General features: G+C 37.6%; 2 protein-coding genes across 2 annotated transcripts; both read left to right on the plus strand.

Annotated features, from left to right (window-relative positions):
* The first annotated feature begins 2,978 nt into the window (after positions 1–2,978).
* Positions 2,979–4,791, plus strand: LOC142378153 (N-acetylaspartate synthetase-like). The gene is made up of 3 exons (XM_075462382.1): positions 2,979–3,186; positions 3,462–3,626; positions 4,403–4,791. Exons 1-3 carry the CDS (start codon positions 2,979–2,981, stop codon positions 4,789–4,791), a joined length of 762 nt encoding a protein of 253 aa, XP_075318497.1.
* Positions 4,792–9,087: 4,296 nt separating this feature from the next.
* Positions 9,088–14,707, plus strand: LOC142379339 (uncharacterized). The gene is made up of 7 exons (XM_075464482.1): positions 9,088–9,188; positions 9,344–9,476; positions 10,897–10,995; positions 11,090–11,884; positions 12,065–12,207; positions 13,797–13,906; positions 14,019–14,707. Exons 2-7 carry the CDS (start codon positions 9,371–9,373, stop codon positions 14,155–14,157), a joined length of 1,392 nt encoding a protein of 463 aa, XP_075320597.1. The 5' UTR covers positions 9,088–9,188; positions 9,344–9,370; the 3' UTR covers positions 14,158–14,707.
* The last annotated feature ends 936 nt before the right edge of the window (positions 14,708–15,643 follow it).

Consider the following 15,643-nt stretch of genomic DNA (forward strand, 5'->3'; position numbering starts at 1 on the left):
TGCTTGATTAATGCCACATTGATTTCAGCTGCTCATCAGGGTAACAAGTCTGGGCAGCTGGCAAGCTACTTTGAGGCTTTGTTCGCCATCCATGGAGGCAAAATTTTGTGAATATTATCAACAATATAAGCAACAACAACAACAAATTTTTCCTGCTTGCAGCATTTTCTCAGTAGCATCACCTACTGTGTAGGATGAAGAATGCAGTGAGTCCAGCATGCATTGAGTTCCATTAGATAGATAGATAGATAGATAGATAGATAGATAAATACTTTATTCATCCCAATTTGGGTAATTATTGTGTTGCAACAGCGTACAGAAAAACAAGTAAATAGAATACAATAAAAATAGAGAGTAAACATCAGCTATAAACAAATCTACAGTATAGAATAAACATCAGAGAAATAAACATTAGCTATATACAAATCTACAGTATGAAGAGTAGGGTAAATAATAATAATAGTAATAATAATAAACATCAGTAAACTAAATAAATTACCATTACCATGCTGTTCTGACATCACAATTTGCTTGTGTAAAAAACAATGCATCAAGAATATTCAGCCCTTTAGACTGGGGGGAGGGGGGCAGATATGGTTTAGTTGTTATTGTCTACACTAGATTTCCTGACAGTGTCACACAAATGGACTTTTACATATTTGTGTAAATTCTACATTGTATAACATCAAATTTAACGAAAGAACTATAATGGACAAAAATAAATAAATAAATAAACTGACTGGAAAAGCAAATGTTTGTGAGTGGGAGGCAACGTGAGTTCCTACAGGAGTATGTATACGCACCTCTGAAAAAAAAGGGAATAAGTGATGGAGATAGAGTATGTGGGTGTATTTGTGATCCTGTATCATTGAGCAGGGTTTCTGCCTCATTAGTGACTTTTAGTTTAACATTTCTGAGAAATCTATACTCGTATTCATTAGTTGTGCACGTCAAAATGCATTTCTGCTTGAGATGTGATTAAGTTTTCTTTCATAAGTCAGCGCTGTTACTTATTTGCATGCAAAAGACAGAAAAGCGTCCTCTAATGTCTTTGTGAATTAATGGGCTCCATCCCTCGAAGTCTCACGTAAAGACCCTTGAAGAGGGTTGTCACTGTGTTTTCGCAGTTTTTCAATTATTATTGCCTTCTACTTTCGTTAAACTTTTGATTCCTGCTCTCCTCCACACCAGCATGTGTATCACTTCATGCATCACAACCAAACGCGTCATCGCTGTTAAATATAGAGTCCAACTGATCCTCCAGTCATGTCATTTTTGGCATGTTTGATCTGGTCTTATGTGCAGTGATTCTTTATAATCTCAACAGACCTTTCGAGAATTTTCGGACCTGAAGTGACTCATTACCCACCAGTTGTCTTGCCTCCTCCCAGCCCCTCGCCTTCTGCTCTTAGAGTCTATTCTAATTCGATATAAATTCCAATAATGACTGAATTACAATCGCTACATCCCTTTGTAGTGCTTATGCATACACAGTCTCCACTGCAGCTCATTCGTAAGCCTTAAGCCAACATAGCAACAGTTGGTGTTTGTGTGTGTTCTTTAATGCACTCACTCTCACCCTGCTGCTAACGATGCACAGAGAGGAAAAAACTAATCATATGCTTCTAAAATGTAAATTCTTCATTGTGTTGTCAGTTATAACATCCTAAAAATTCATATGGCTTTAAACCTTTGTCCATTGGATACCCTGTGTCGCAGTCTAATATTACGACTGTAGAGTTTTTCCTTTCTGTGTTTTTATTTTTAGTTGCTGTGTTACTTCTTCTTTAACTGATGATTGATTGATTGATTGATTGATTGATTGATTGATTGATTGGCAAAGGTGTTTCCAGTATTTAGTATACATGACCACCACTTAGACTGAATGTTTTATTCTCACTATTTGGGGATGACACGATGTGTGTCAGTATTTTATTACTATTTGACAGATGTGCAACCGATGTGATAATTCAAGGTAAAATGGCAAAACTTTTCAAAATTTTCAAGCAATAATAGAAAACTGTTTCCTACTGATACATAGATAGTATTTGTGTGCACTTTTGTGACTAAAGCCTATCCAGTTGTTCTATATACATTTTAGAATCACGTTTAAAATGGCCCGATGACCGCCGGGATAGGCTCCAGCACCCCCCGCAACCCAACCGACGGATTAAGCGGGTATAGAAAATGGATGGATGGATGGACATTTAAAATGGTGAAAATAGTCCACGAACCTGTTGTAGTTGATGAGTAAGTAAATTTATTGCTCAAACTAAAACAAACTCCACAATAAAAGTCCAACAAGCAATTCATGACCATCCTCTAAGCTTGCTGTTCAGAGAGTTTTTATTTATCAAATTGGAGTTTTTCTGTCCAGAATGAACTGTTGAGTGATTTCTCAAAGATTTGTTATGTTTATCTCTTTAATATTGTAAAATCTTGACCCTCCCGTGTAAAGTTTCTTGAAACTTGTAATTAGTTGCTTCTCTTCCTGATAGGAAGCCATAGGTGTTTTGTCTCGGCATGCCAAGACTCTTATAGACTCCTCTTATATTTTCAGATAAATTAAATTTGTAGCTAAAGTTGAAAGAGAAGCCCAACAAATTGGGCTGCCTTTAATTTATATTAAATGTAGCTTATTCTAGATGTTGCTTTTGCCAACCTCTGGTCTTTAGGTGGCTGGTTAATGAAGGGGCAGTTTCTTTCTTACTGAATAGTTTGACTCACACTGATGTGTTTTTTCTCTGGGCCTGTTATAGATAAGAGGGTGTATAGTCGTCTTAAAACAACTGCAGGATTATTATCTGCCGGGTGCCTCACTGATAAACACTCTTACACTTTTAACAGGGGCACTGACGTAGCCCCACCATACTACCTTAAAACAGATGTGATGTATTAAAACTCTTGCACAACATTACTGCTGAAAGCAGTTGCCAAACATCCTCTGCAAGCTGTATTCAGAATCTCTTAAGATTAATATGAGGCTTAAAGCATCAAGATTGAACGGTAACAAAGGAGTAAAAGCTCAAAATGGACAGAGTATATTGGTACGGGAATTTGAGCCTGCAGACGAACCAGAAGTCCAGCGGATTTTTTATGAAGGCCTGATGGAGATGGTACAGGACACTGCCTTTAAAGGTTTGAAATTTCACCCTGAGAGTTTCCTGCTTTATGCCGCTATGACAGGTGAGATACATTTAAAATGTTACCTCTGTGACTTTTGCAAGTTGGAAAAGTTTAAGTGGTAATTTTCCAGCACAGGGTTGCTGCGACTGTTTAGACCTGAGTCTACGGTAGATAAGAACAAACACAGGCATTTTTTTTTCTTTAAGTGTATTTTTTAGCTTATTTTATGTTTTGCTTACAGGTCTTTCACATTGTGTCTTATTCTTGTGCTGCCACTGTAAAGAAGTTGTTTTTACAACTTTTTCGACCAACTTACCATATCTTTTGTTTGGCAGTTATTTGTTTTGTCATCACCATGTGTTGGTGGGTGATAGGACTCCTACCAGCAATTGTGGTGTGTATGCGCTACTTCTACAGCAGACGTGTGATCCGTGGCTATCTGAAGCAAGCTATGAGCAGAGACATGGGAGACATCGAGGGGTATTACATGAAATCTCCAGGTATACAAAGTAAAACGTCTAACTCAGGGATGTCCACATCCGATCCCCGAGGGCCGCTGTCCTGCAGGTTTTAGATGTTTCCCTGCTTCAACACACCTGATTCAGATGAATGCATCATTAGAAGGCTTGTGCAGAACTTAACAATCTTTTGAAGAGATCCATTTCATCTGAATCAGGTTGTTGAAGCAGGGAAACATCTAAAACCTGCAGGAGAGGCGCCCTTGAGGACCGACTTTGGACATACCTGATCTAACTGATGCACCAAAGTACTAAAACTATGGTTCCTCTTATTTTCTGATGCATAGCACCACAGTGAATGGCCCTCTGAAACCAACAGTCAGTGTAATGCACAGGGAGAGTATTGTCTCAGATTTGCACATACTGTTCTTGGTTAGTGAAAGCTGCAAACCTTTGCATCATATCCTATTATAACACTATGTGGTTGATTTTAATGTTGCTGAAGTTTTGCAAAACAACAAAGAAGGAAATTCTGTCTTTCAAGAAATCCTTTAGTGAACTGTTTTGTTTTCTAGAGTCTGTTGTTCTATCAAATGAAGAAATCCGTAGAAATCCTCCAACAGACTCTAGAATTAATTTTTTTAAAAAAGCACGCAGAATTTCCATAATGAATTCAGAAATGGATTGTACGTTTCTGCAGTAATTTTGTCTTCTATGGGACACTTACTGCTGGAATATTAAGAGGAGACTTGTTTAACTTCTGCTATTTCATGATTTGTGTTTTTTGTGATTGCCTTGTGCGCTTCCCTCCAACTAAGGTTCCTGTCTGTGGGTAGCAGTGATGCAGGGTAAAGTGGTGGGTGTTGTAGCAGCCGCCGGCCAGTCAGCGGATGTTGTTGAGCTGCAGCGGATGTGTGTTGACCAGCGATATCGGCGTTCTGGAGTTGGTGTTGCAATGGGAAAGAAGGTTTTGGAGTTTGCTGCTGCTCACAGATACTCCTCTGTTGTCTTGGGAACCACAGCTTACACACAAGCTGCACATCAGCTCTACCAGCGCCTTGGTTTCCACTGTATTGGGGTCACCAATGGGTACGTCATACCTGGTGCGAGACAGTCCCTACTGGAACAGATTTTCTACCGTGTGAGGCATCATCACTACAGTCTCACTGTTCGAAACAGCAAAATCACATCAAATGGACAACGCTGACTTCAGAAACAGAACAGACGACTAACCTGAATACAATTTTTGAGAATATTGTAATCATAAAAAGCAACATCGATGGTCAACTCTTCAAATGCTCACTAAAAAGGTTTTAATGACTTATTTAAACCAGTTGCCCAAAACCTGTTGGTTTAAGTGGAGTATGGCTGATTTTGCCTGGTGGTTTACCTCAACTAATTCAACTTTACCTTCATCAAGTACTTTCCGTCTGCTAAAATTAAGTAAACCTGTAGAAGAAGAAGCAGAATAAGTATATATCAAATACCTTTTTGATGTCACCTTGTCCATTGTGGTGCTATATGATGATATGGGTAAGAATTAGCTCTGAAAAATCATGTGAAAGAAAGATATTTTATGTCTGTCTCGAGAGAGAAAGAGACCTTTTATCTACTGATTTTCTATTTTAATCATATCAAATCTAGATTTAAGCTAGCCTATCCATTTTTTGATGTCATATTATGCCCCAAATTGTATTTATAACATATGTATGCACATATACATATACTGTGTATAACACAATAAAATTGTACACACATATACATCATACGTCTTGTCTCCGAAAGTTAAATTTGACATCTGCATTTATGTCTGCTGCTGTATTAGCTTTATATTATAATGGTTATAATTTGTGGCTTGGAATGCTTTATTGTAGAATTTCTGTAGGTTAAAAAAGGTTCAAATATCCTTAATAACTTAGTTTTGTCTTGATATCTTTCAACCTAGTCTCCCCAGAACAGGTGTACATAACATACATAATACATAACATTTTCCCACTTTTTCTAAACATTTCTCAATGGTTATAAATTATGACATGGAAACATTTCACTGGCTGTTTTTATTTCCTTATGGGCAGCATTTAAGTGACATGATGGGGATCGTGAGGCTTGAATGATAAAATTAGTCTAAAACTGTCTAACTGTATATTTTGTACGATGTAGATCTAACCAAATGGGGTTAGGCATTAACAATTCATTAACAATTCGGGGTTGAGAGTTCAGTAAAAAAAATAAAGATATGCAAGTGAGAGGGAAGTAAAAAAGTGCAATAATTGTGGAAAAATGTGTGCAGGATGAGTCTTAAAATAGAAATCTCTTGATTGAGGGTGTTTGGTGTCACAAAGGGCGATCGATGATCATCTTTCAACATCCCTTCTAACTTCCTTTCTGTGTTTGTAGCCAAGTAAACTCTAGCAAGTGGGAAGTGGATGTCTTCCTGTATGAACATGTAGGCAGACATATGTCTTCGACAGGCTGACAAATCAAAATGCAAGACAACAATAACAGGGAACAGAGTAAGGACAGTGTAGAAGCCTGTTTGCACAACTGTTTTAGCCTTTATTGTGCACTGTGGACCAGTGTAGCTGGTTCACATTCCATCATAAGATCAGGCTGTATCTTTATGTCTATACTTTTGTAGATATTGCCACCATTTTCATAGGTGTCAAAGTCCTCTTTGTGATGCGTTCATCCTTCCCTCCTTCAGCGTGTGAATAAACAGAATCATCTCAATCTATTCGTGTTTGCTCCACAGTGTCATGTCAGTGTGTTCTGTTTCTCATTCGGGCTGTTTTGACATTTTAACTGATTTTGACAACACAGCTGCTTGGGTGAGATAACAGAAGGGTGTAGCGGTTTTTTGCAGCCCTGTTTGCTGTGTTTTCTCTCAATCTTATTCTCCATCCATTAGACTTTGTCAGCTGTAAAACATGTCTCACCCCATTATCTGTGCTACAGTGTCATAGATATGTTTCTAGTATTGTGGTTTCTACTCCATAAAGAGATCCAAAGTATCAGTGAGAATGACTTTACCTTAAAAGAATAAGTGTATAAATACAAATGACTTTCTAGGTTTCTACTTTTTGTTTGGGGGCCATGATGTTGCAGTGTTTAGCAGTAGTAATCCAGACCCAGAGGGTTTCTGCTTTGGATCTCGACTCAGGTTTCTCTGCATGGAATTGGATCATTCAACCTGTAGGTTTTCTCCAGATATTTCTTCCCACTTAGATGATTGTTAATATTGTGAAGGGTCTCATAAACTTTATCTAAATCTAAACAAAGTCATTTAGCTTCCTAGGACTAATGTCAAATGACAGCATTTTTTAAAGACTTTAAGAAAATAAATATTGGATCGACTAAGTAAAAAAAAGTTGTTCCAAAAAGGATTCAAACCTAATCCCTTCTGTTGTCATATGTTTTTGGGGTGGAAGTTAATATGGTTAATGCTCTTTATAGTCTTGAGGTTTAATTAAAAGGTGTACAATACAACTAGACAGTTAATGTAGTTTCTTCTGAATTATTTAAACGGAGAAGGGGGACAAAAGTTAACTTTATATGACAGTTAACACGAAATACAGCTAGCTAGCAATAAGCTTATAAAACAGTGCTCCCTCTCTCCATGTGTGGTGACAAAAAAGCGACTTCCAGACATTAATCCCCAAACAAATGGGTGGGTGCACATGCTCATGTGCATCATTTAAATATAGTCTGTGGATCCAAGACTGTGGGATAGTCTAAATGTACTTAACTTATGGTTCTGCTGGTTAGTGTGGACAGATTTTTACACAAGGGGTTGTTCAGTGTTTTTTTTTTTTTTTTGGAAGACGAGTAGAAAAGCATTGTCATGATGATCTTTTTACAATTAACTACTTCAGGAACTGTAAAGGATGGAAATGCTTCATTTACAGAAATAATGCCGTCCCACGACATCATTGTGTAATATCAAAACTGCACTCTTAACATATTTCACAACTTCCAGATGCACCATATTTCTTTGGTGTGGCAAAATGAGCAGATTTAAATTAGGCCAAAGGCAAACATATCAATAAAAAAAGCTCTACTTTAGACAGTCTCAGATGCCCAGGACTTCCCCAGCAGACCCTTACCATGTATACATGACATGTACATGCAATCAATGATAGTCCTGGAAGATTTGTGTTCAGTAGCTCAAGTCCAGGTAGAAGTATTTTTTTACTTCTTATATTGTCAGATTGGAACCCCTATAACACATGTGAAGAAATGTCCTATATTTTCCCCAAAGAAACTAAAACTGTGGTGTTAATGTTAATGATTCACAGATCTGCTGGGGATAAGAAGAGGATATCTACACAGTGTAACAAGGGAGCATAGAGTAGTCAAATGATTTTGGAGTATCCCAAACAAATTAATATGATTAATTTATGCCGATTATATGGCTGGTAGTGCGATAGTCAGTAGGTCGAGCTGTCATCCTTCAGTAAGATAGCTGCTGTTCAATCGCCAAGAAGATTCTTTGGGAAATATGCTGAACCCCACAATGCTCTGCATGTAGGTGTCACATCTATTCATGCTTTTCTGCACCTTTTCCACTGCTGCTGCGTTCCAAAAACCCCACAAAGTGACTGTGTCTCCTGTTTGACACCATATCTGTTGCTTTCCATAACAACCCAGTAATCCGTAATGCTTGTTGAAGCACAAAAACTAAACAAAAGTGAAATCTGAATGAAATCTTGTTGTTCTGATAACTTTTGTGTGCTTGGAGATATAACTATACAACAACAAAATAAAAAAGTTAGTGCAAAAGATGGATTAGTTTTGGTTTTGTTTACCCAGAGTTAAAGAAGTTTCTCAACATGAACCAAACTAAATAGAAATGAGGAAGAACAGATTTCACAAAATCAAAAACGCTGAGAGTGAAGTTTTCACATCAGCACATGGTGGCAAAGTCAGACTGAGGTTCATTCGTTGAAGGAAAAAAAAGCTGCCATAACATGCTTTTCATGCACAAACGTAACTCTTGTAAACACCCGTTTATTGCTCAAACAAATTCTTCACAATTTGATTATCAAGTGCGAATCTTGCTGATATGTTTTACATTTATTTAGCTCCAGATTATCTCTGAGTCAAACTTAGTTTGTGCACTACCTCTTTACAGCAAAATCTGATTCTGGTGAAACTTTCCTTTGAATATGTTGCTATCGGCCGAACTCCTTGTGACTAACTTCTCAGGAGGCTGAATCATCATACTCCAGTTTTTGATGACTTTGCTGAACTGTTGATTAATCAGTTATATTAATCTTTAACTTCTTCACGTCCAACAGTTGTTCAAAATTCTTGGGTTCTTGGGACACCCGTCACAGAACATCACAATTTTAAGTTAAAATTCAGCCTTTGACATTATTTCCTTGATTTACTCTTGACCTGGTAAAATGAGAAAGGCTTTCGCTCCTCCCACCTCAGTTTCTGCCCAACAGGCCGCAAGCAAAAGAGGATGTATCAAACTTCATTTCATAAAGCATATGTGAAAATTATAAGAGATACATTTAGCTTCAACCTTAGGTGCTGAAAACAAGCTTCTTCATAAGCCTACTTCTTCCACTGTGTTTGTCACCATCTCTGCAAAGAGAGGTAAGTGCTTAAAGATTCATTTTCCACTCATATAGTATGTATTACATACATGTAATATCTCAAGGACCCACTCTTTCAATCCCTCTATCTTGTTGTAGTAACGCTGCTGATGCTATTTCAGACACTAAAGCTGTCACATTCTTTTTTCTGATTAGACTCGAGCCTCCAAGGCAGATGCAAAGATGACTGTCGAGTACCGTGCCTCCACACTGACAAACATGGACCTTGAAGAAAGTAAGATTGGCTACAAGCAGTTTTTTCCAGATGGCAGCCAACTACGCCATTCAGGTAAAGAAATAAGCTTTATTTCAAGTAACTCTTCTTTCATCAACAGAAGTAGGAAATAGTTATTATTGTCCTCCATTCTCTAGAGTTAAGAACTGATTCTCTCCAAAGCCATTCGCCATGCAGTACATTCCACTCTCAAAAGAAACATGTAAGAGGTGCTTTTGTCCACATCTTCAGTCGTATTAAATTCTGAAATACCAACAAATCTCTAGGCTGTTGTTTTCTGTGAAGGTGAGTCTCCACATGAGCTCAAATAGTCGAACTTGTAAGTCCAAAAACTGTATTTTGTGTTTTTAACTAACAACCTTAACGGTTCATCTGTGACAGCAAAGTATAGAAATGAGGATTGTGGGTGGATCCTGTGATGTCCGGATACTGTCCTCCTGCCAAAAATGACTCCGTGGCACATCTGCTCATTGAAATAATTAACTTTTAAAAGAAATTCAGTCTGTGGTGGTTGTGAGAAACACATGCATGTGGAAAACATGGTAAACATAGCCATTGTACAACTTTTGAGCCTTTATTGTAAAACTGCTACGCTTTGTGCTGTGGCACACGTAGCTCTTACACTTCTTTTTGAGACTGGGTGGTACAGTATGTGTGATATCTGACAGAAACATAAAGTATTTAAGTAAATGGGTCTTAGAGGCAGATCGACTGGCTGTAAACTTAACACAGACAATCTGTGCAATGATCTTGGCAAACAATGTTGTTACACACAATTTTTTTGTGTTGTCATCCTGCAATTTTCCAGTTTTGACGTAGAAATTCAGCCAAATGTCATTCAGTGAAAATATTACAATAAATGCTAAATGCAGCTAAGTCTTTTTGAATAAGTCATGTTGCCGTCATGATGCATTTGACTTAGACATGGAGCACTGCTGAGACTCTACCGACACTATGTCTTTATGAATAAAACATTTTAATGTTCTCCAGCCGCAGAATTTCTCTGATTAAACTCTGATTAATTTCCCACAACAATGGATGAAAACTCATATTAACATGATGACTTTGGACTTAAATTAGTCCCATCACCCAAAACATGACTTGATATTGCTTTTATTGTAACTCAAAATGTATTTTCTTCAATGAACCACATATTATGTTTACAGCTTGCTGTGCTGCCCAATAAATCGCAGTCATAAGAAATGATTATAGTTAATTCTGTAAAAACACAAGACTGTAATATTGATACGTGGTTAATGTAGCAAATCACTATATAGATTATGTGTTAACATATGCTACTTGTGTGTGTAGGCTGTTTTTCTTCAGTATAATCAGATTTATATTTATTTTAGTGTTAGCTTGAAATGAACAATTTGTATAGATATTTTGCAACACTTAGCAGTAAAACCACAAGTTCCTTGGATCACTTCATCAATTCTGAGTTTCTACTTCCACTTTGCTTGCTTCCATTCAGCATATGTGTTGAGAAACAGCCCGTTCAAGATTGCTACAATTTGCCTCGGGCTGCTGTGTGTTCTTCTGTTGGCTGGGGTCATAGGCCAGAGTGTCCACTGTGAGTCTACCTTTCTGTTTTTTCTCTGTCAAGTGTTCACATTGTCTGGTGTCAAGATAAAATTGCTGATTCATATTTTCTCTCCTCTGGGCAGACCAAAACGTAGAGCATGATCGTCAGACAAACCTAAAAACCCTGAGTACGGACAAAGAGAAGCTTCAACAACAGCTGAAAACAGTGGAAAATGAGAAAAAAACTATCGAAGTCAACCGCAATCAATTGCAGGAACGCTCAGATTACTTAGTGAGGAGGAATAGCCAAATACAGACCAACAGCGATTTACTGACCCAAGAAATAAACAAAATTAAACTTAGCCAAAGCCAGTCACAGACCAGTAGCGCAGCTTTAAGCAAAGAGTTAGAACAACTTAAAGTCACGAAAGCCCAGCTGCAAAAAGATAAAGATAGCTTGACTACAGCTCAAAACAGCTTAAAGACACAATATGATGCAACTGTGAAACGCAGACAAGAGTTACAGGCCAGTTGTGACTCTGTGACCAAAGACAGGGACAATCTACAGAACAAGTACAACAATGTTACCAGATCAAGAGAGCAGCTGCAGATGAGTTACAATGCTTTGGTTATGAAAGTAGAGCATTTACAGGACAGGTACAACTTCTCAGCCAGTGAGAAAGACAAGTTAGCAAGCAGCCACCAAAACCTGACCATTGAGATTGACACTCTGCAGGCCACTTGTAACATACTTAAAAAAGCACAAAATGAGTTGCAGGCTTCATACGCGGCAATCATTAAGGAAAAAAACGAGTTGGAAAGCAATTTCAAGAATGTAACAGGTGAGAGAGATCTGTGGAAAACAAAAACCGACAACCTGACTGCTGAGAGAGACCAGCTGCTGGAGAGAGTTAACAGACTGAATGCAACGATTCAAGGTAGGCAAAGAAAAACAGACAGAAAGACATGCTGCAAAATGTTTCCTGTTTGTTAAAGTTTGCACATGTATGTGTAGCATCCACAAAAAAACAAATCCAATTCTCTCTAATCATGGAAAACTACGAATGGGTTTTGTTTCAGTGTGTGATCACTGACCCACAAATATCTTCCAATTGCAGAAAAGAAGTGTCCTGTTGGCTGGAAGAAGTTTGAAAACAGCTGCTATTTTACCTCTTTGATGAAGAAAACCTGGAACCTGAGCAGAGAATTCTGTCAAGGCAAAGGAGCAGACCTTGCTGTCATAAACAGTGAGGAGGAAATGGTGCGTTCATCTAACACAGTCTCATAGAAGTTTGTTAGCATTTCTATTGATCTGATTTTTGTGAAACTCATACTGGAGGTGTTTTATGACAAACAAAGTCCTTATACAGGGGCTTGATTGGTTGGGTAGTGGAATTATACACTTATGTTTAGTTTCAGTCACTGTTGGAATAGATTTTTGTCCACTAAACCACCTGGTTGGGTTTAAGAATAACAAACCACTTGGTCAAGGTTAGAAAACATCAAGGCTTGACTTTTCATATACCCTCTTTCAACAGATAGCACAATAAAAACTCTATTTTTTGACTAAGAGGGTGAGTCCCTCCCCATTTTCAAAATACATAATTATGTTGCAGGTGCTACAGAAACCAAATTACATTACACTAAAATTTAAGCTGGGTGAAAGAAATGAACAATTTGAGTCCACTTGCACGAATATTTCCTCCCTGCTTATATATTCAACCATTAAATTAACGGAATCTTTCAAACTTTAAACAAGCAAAGAGAGAAGAGATGAGCAGATTTAGATAAGGAAAAAAAAAAAAAAAAAAAAACACATCTGTTGTAGTACAAAAGATGAATATAAGGTAAAACTTTACGTTGTGTGCACATAATACACAAATTCTACACATATTATAACATTTCCATAAACAGGTCATTAAACAAAGTCAAATAATAAAAAAAGTGTCTCCAAGAATAGATGTATTGGTGTTTAGAGTTGGCCCGTTTTGTGATTGAGTTCATGGGTAAGTTTCTCTGGTGGAAGGGGTGCTGATTTAAGAGGGTGGTTAAATTGATAAAGTGGAGGAGACATAGCAAACAGTTTCCAAGTAACCGCTTGAATCACAGTGCGAACTTGCTTTCTTCCGCATTTAATGACATGACCAAAACATATGGATGAATATGTCTATGTACTATGTACATTTAAAACACATATTAGAGCTGTTGGGGCATGTTTTCTGGAGGCTAAAGGGTATACAGACGATCCTACTAAAAGATAAGCAGGTATACAGTCGGTCCTACTAAAAAATAAGCAGACATATAGTAGGTCCTGCTAAAAAATAAGCAGGGATATAGTAGGTCGTACTAAAAAATAAGCAGGTATATAGTCGGTCGTACTAAAAAATAAGCAGGTATATAGTCGGTCCTACTAAAAAATAAGCAGGTATATAGTCGGTCCTACTAAAAAATAAGCAGGTATATAGTAGCTCGTACTAAAAAATAAGCAGGTATATAGTCGGTCCTACTAAAAAATAAGCAGGTATATGGTAGCTCGTACTAAAAAATAAGCAGGTTGTTGTGTTCCCACGATAGCTTAAGAGCCATAATCACATTAAGAAGTTGGAGGGTTGGTTTGTCGAACATCTGGCATTATGGTTCAGGAAACTTTAATCCAAGAAATGCAAAATGTCATAACTGCCGTTCCATAGTTCCATTACAAACTAAACTAAACTAAAGAGACAAACTGCTACCTGAAAATATTTTCACCACGTACAGTTCTCCTGCTTTATGAGAATCACTTATTTCAATTTAAACCTTGTGTAGAGAAAAAAAAACACTCCAATAACTCATATCTCTCTTTCCTCATAGACCTTCATCAACAGCTTGTACAGCAGTGACAAAGAAGTCTGGATTGGGCTGACTGATGGAGGAATAGAAGGGCGATGGAGATGGGTGGATGGGACACCACTGACCTTAACGTAGGAAGCTAAACACATGTCTCTCCTTATGACAAAAATCTGCAATATTGATTACACCAAAGAGATGAACAGTATTTTCTTCTGATCATGAGGACTGTGCTTTTCTCTTCAGATTCTGGGCTAAAGGTCAGCCCAACAGCCATCATGGGAGGGACCAGGACTGTGTGGAGTTCTGGCACCGTTCCAAAGGGAGCGGCGACTGGAATGATGAGAGCTGTACCATCGTGCAAAACTGGATCTGTGAGATATAGCTTTGCTGCGCGAAGAGGAGTAAAGTTTTGGCAGAGTTCCAATAAAAACCATCTACTGTAAGGATATTACAAAAAGACATATTTGGGATTTCTTTTTTGGAACTGGAATTAATAGCAAAATTAGACGCAAAAACACAACTGAAGCCTGAGATGCACTATTTTGTGATGAGTAATATTTTGAAAATCAAATTTGGCAGACAGCTGATGGCGGAGCACACGCAGATGATGCAGGTTGCTTTAAGCTCAGAGATTTTCATAAATATCTGTAAATGTTGTAGAAACAACTCTGTCTCTGATGATTTTAACACTGTACAGTTTGCAGAATGTATTCATATGTTGGATTATGTCAAACTAATTTGTTTTCTTGATTACGTGATATTTTTTAAAAATCATTATTGTTAGATTAAACAGGTTGTTTTGTATTTGTTCATCACTGCTATCTGGTTAGTGTTGAATAGATAGAACACATTGGAAATATTAATATGACTAAACCCATTTACTTAAATAAAACAACTTGCACTACAAGTGTAATAAATGATATAAAGATTGATTTTCTGTGATAGATGCCTGCAGCAGCTGAGGCTACCAGGCCTCCTCCTCCCAAACCACAGGGTCCCTCTTACACTGTGAGAGTAATCTCTCATGCATATCATTGGTCTCTCCTGGGTTTTCTTTCCTTTGAAACATGTATCCCCATATCCCATTTTGTACCCTTGACCACAACTTTCTATTTTTATTGTGGAGGACTTGCGGCTCAACTTGGATCATCCAACATGGCTGAGTCTATGCAAACATACACCAATAAGCCAAAACATTAAAACTACTGATAGGTAAAGTAAGTATTACAGCTCATTTTGTTACAGTCCAGCTCTGCTGGGTAAACCTGCATGTAGGTTACATGGATTTTAACTTGTCACTTAGCAAAACATTTTTTCAGAGCAGTCATGGACCAACCTTCTCACACACACCTTCAGTACATACTTCTGCACACTTCCCACTAATAAAAGGTTTCCATTTTACAGAAATAATCTGGAATTTACTACGTGTGGAGAGCTGAAAAAGTGCCTCGTTGATTTGTGTTATCTCTCCTACAGCATCAGACACTTTATTATACCTCTTCAAAGGAGAGGAGACAATGCTGTCAAACAGTTATTTATAGTATTAACATACAAACCATCAAACCGTGCACTAATAATGTTTATCTTCCATAAATTTAACAATTGATTCAGTCGTACCTACTGGGATTAAAGTCATTGGCCATTGGAGTGAATGGAAGACACCAGTCTTAATCTGATAGCCTGGTTGTTTCACGTTTGTAAAAAGTAGGCTATTTTCCTTCTTATGTCACATCAAACTTTGGAGATGACGTGGTGCTTTTCATTGGATTGTCCAATTGTATAGCCTTTGTGAAACAACAGTGTAAAATATGCAGGCAGCAAAGCATCTAAGATGACTTTAGCAGTACATCTTCAGACTCAGTGTGGCA

Source organism: Odontesthes bonariensis, chromosome 4, assembly GCF_027942865.1.
Source record: "Odontesthes bonariensis isolate fOdoBon6 chromosome 4, fOdoBon6.hap1, whole genome shotgun sequence".
NCBI lineage: Eukaryota > Metazoa > Chordata > Actinopteri > Atheriniformes > Atherinopsidae > Odontesthes > Odontesthes bonariensis.

Coding starts and splice junctions, on each gene's coding strand:
- LOC142378153 (XM_075462382.1), top strand. CDS start 2,979: ATGAGGCTTAAAGCATCAAGATTGAACGGTAACAAAGGAGTAAAAGCT. Junction 3,187..3,461: donor GCTTTATGCCGCTATGACAG/GTGAGATACATT, acceptor TTTGTTTGGCAG/TTATTTGTTTTGTCATCACC. Junction 3,627..4,402: donor GTATTACATGAAATCTCCAG/GTATACAAAGTA, acceptor CCTCCAACTAAG/GTTCCTGTCTGTGGGTAGCA.
- LOC142379339 (XM_075464482.1), top strand. CDS start 9,371: ATGACTGTCGAGTACCGTGCCTCCACACTGACAAACATGGACCTTGAA. Junction 10,996..11,089: donor CATAGGCCAGAGTGTCCACT/GTGAGTCTACCT, acceptor TCCTCTGGGCAG/ACCAAAACGTAGAGCATGAT. Junction 13,907..14,018: donor GGGACACCACTGACCTTAAC/GTAGGAAGCTAA, acceptor TTTTCTCTTCAG/ATTCTGGGCTAAAGGTCAGC.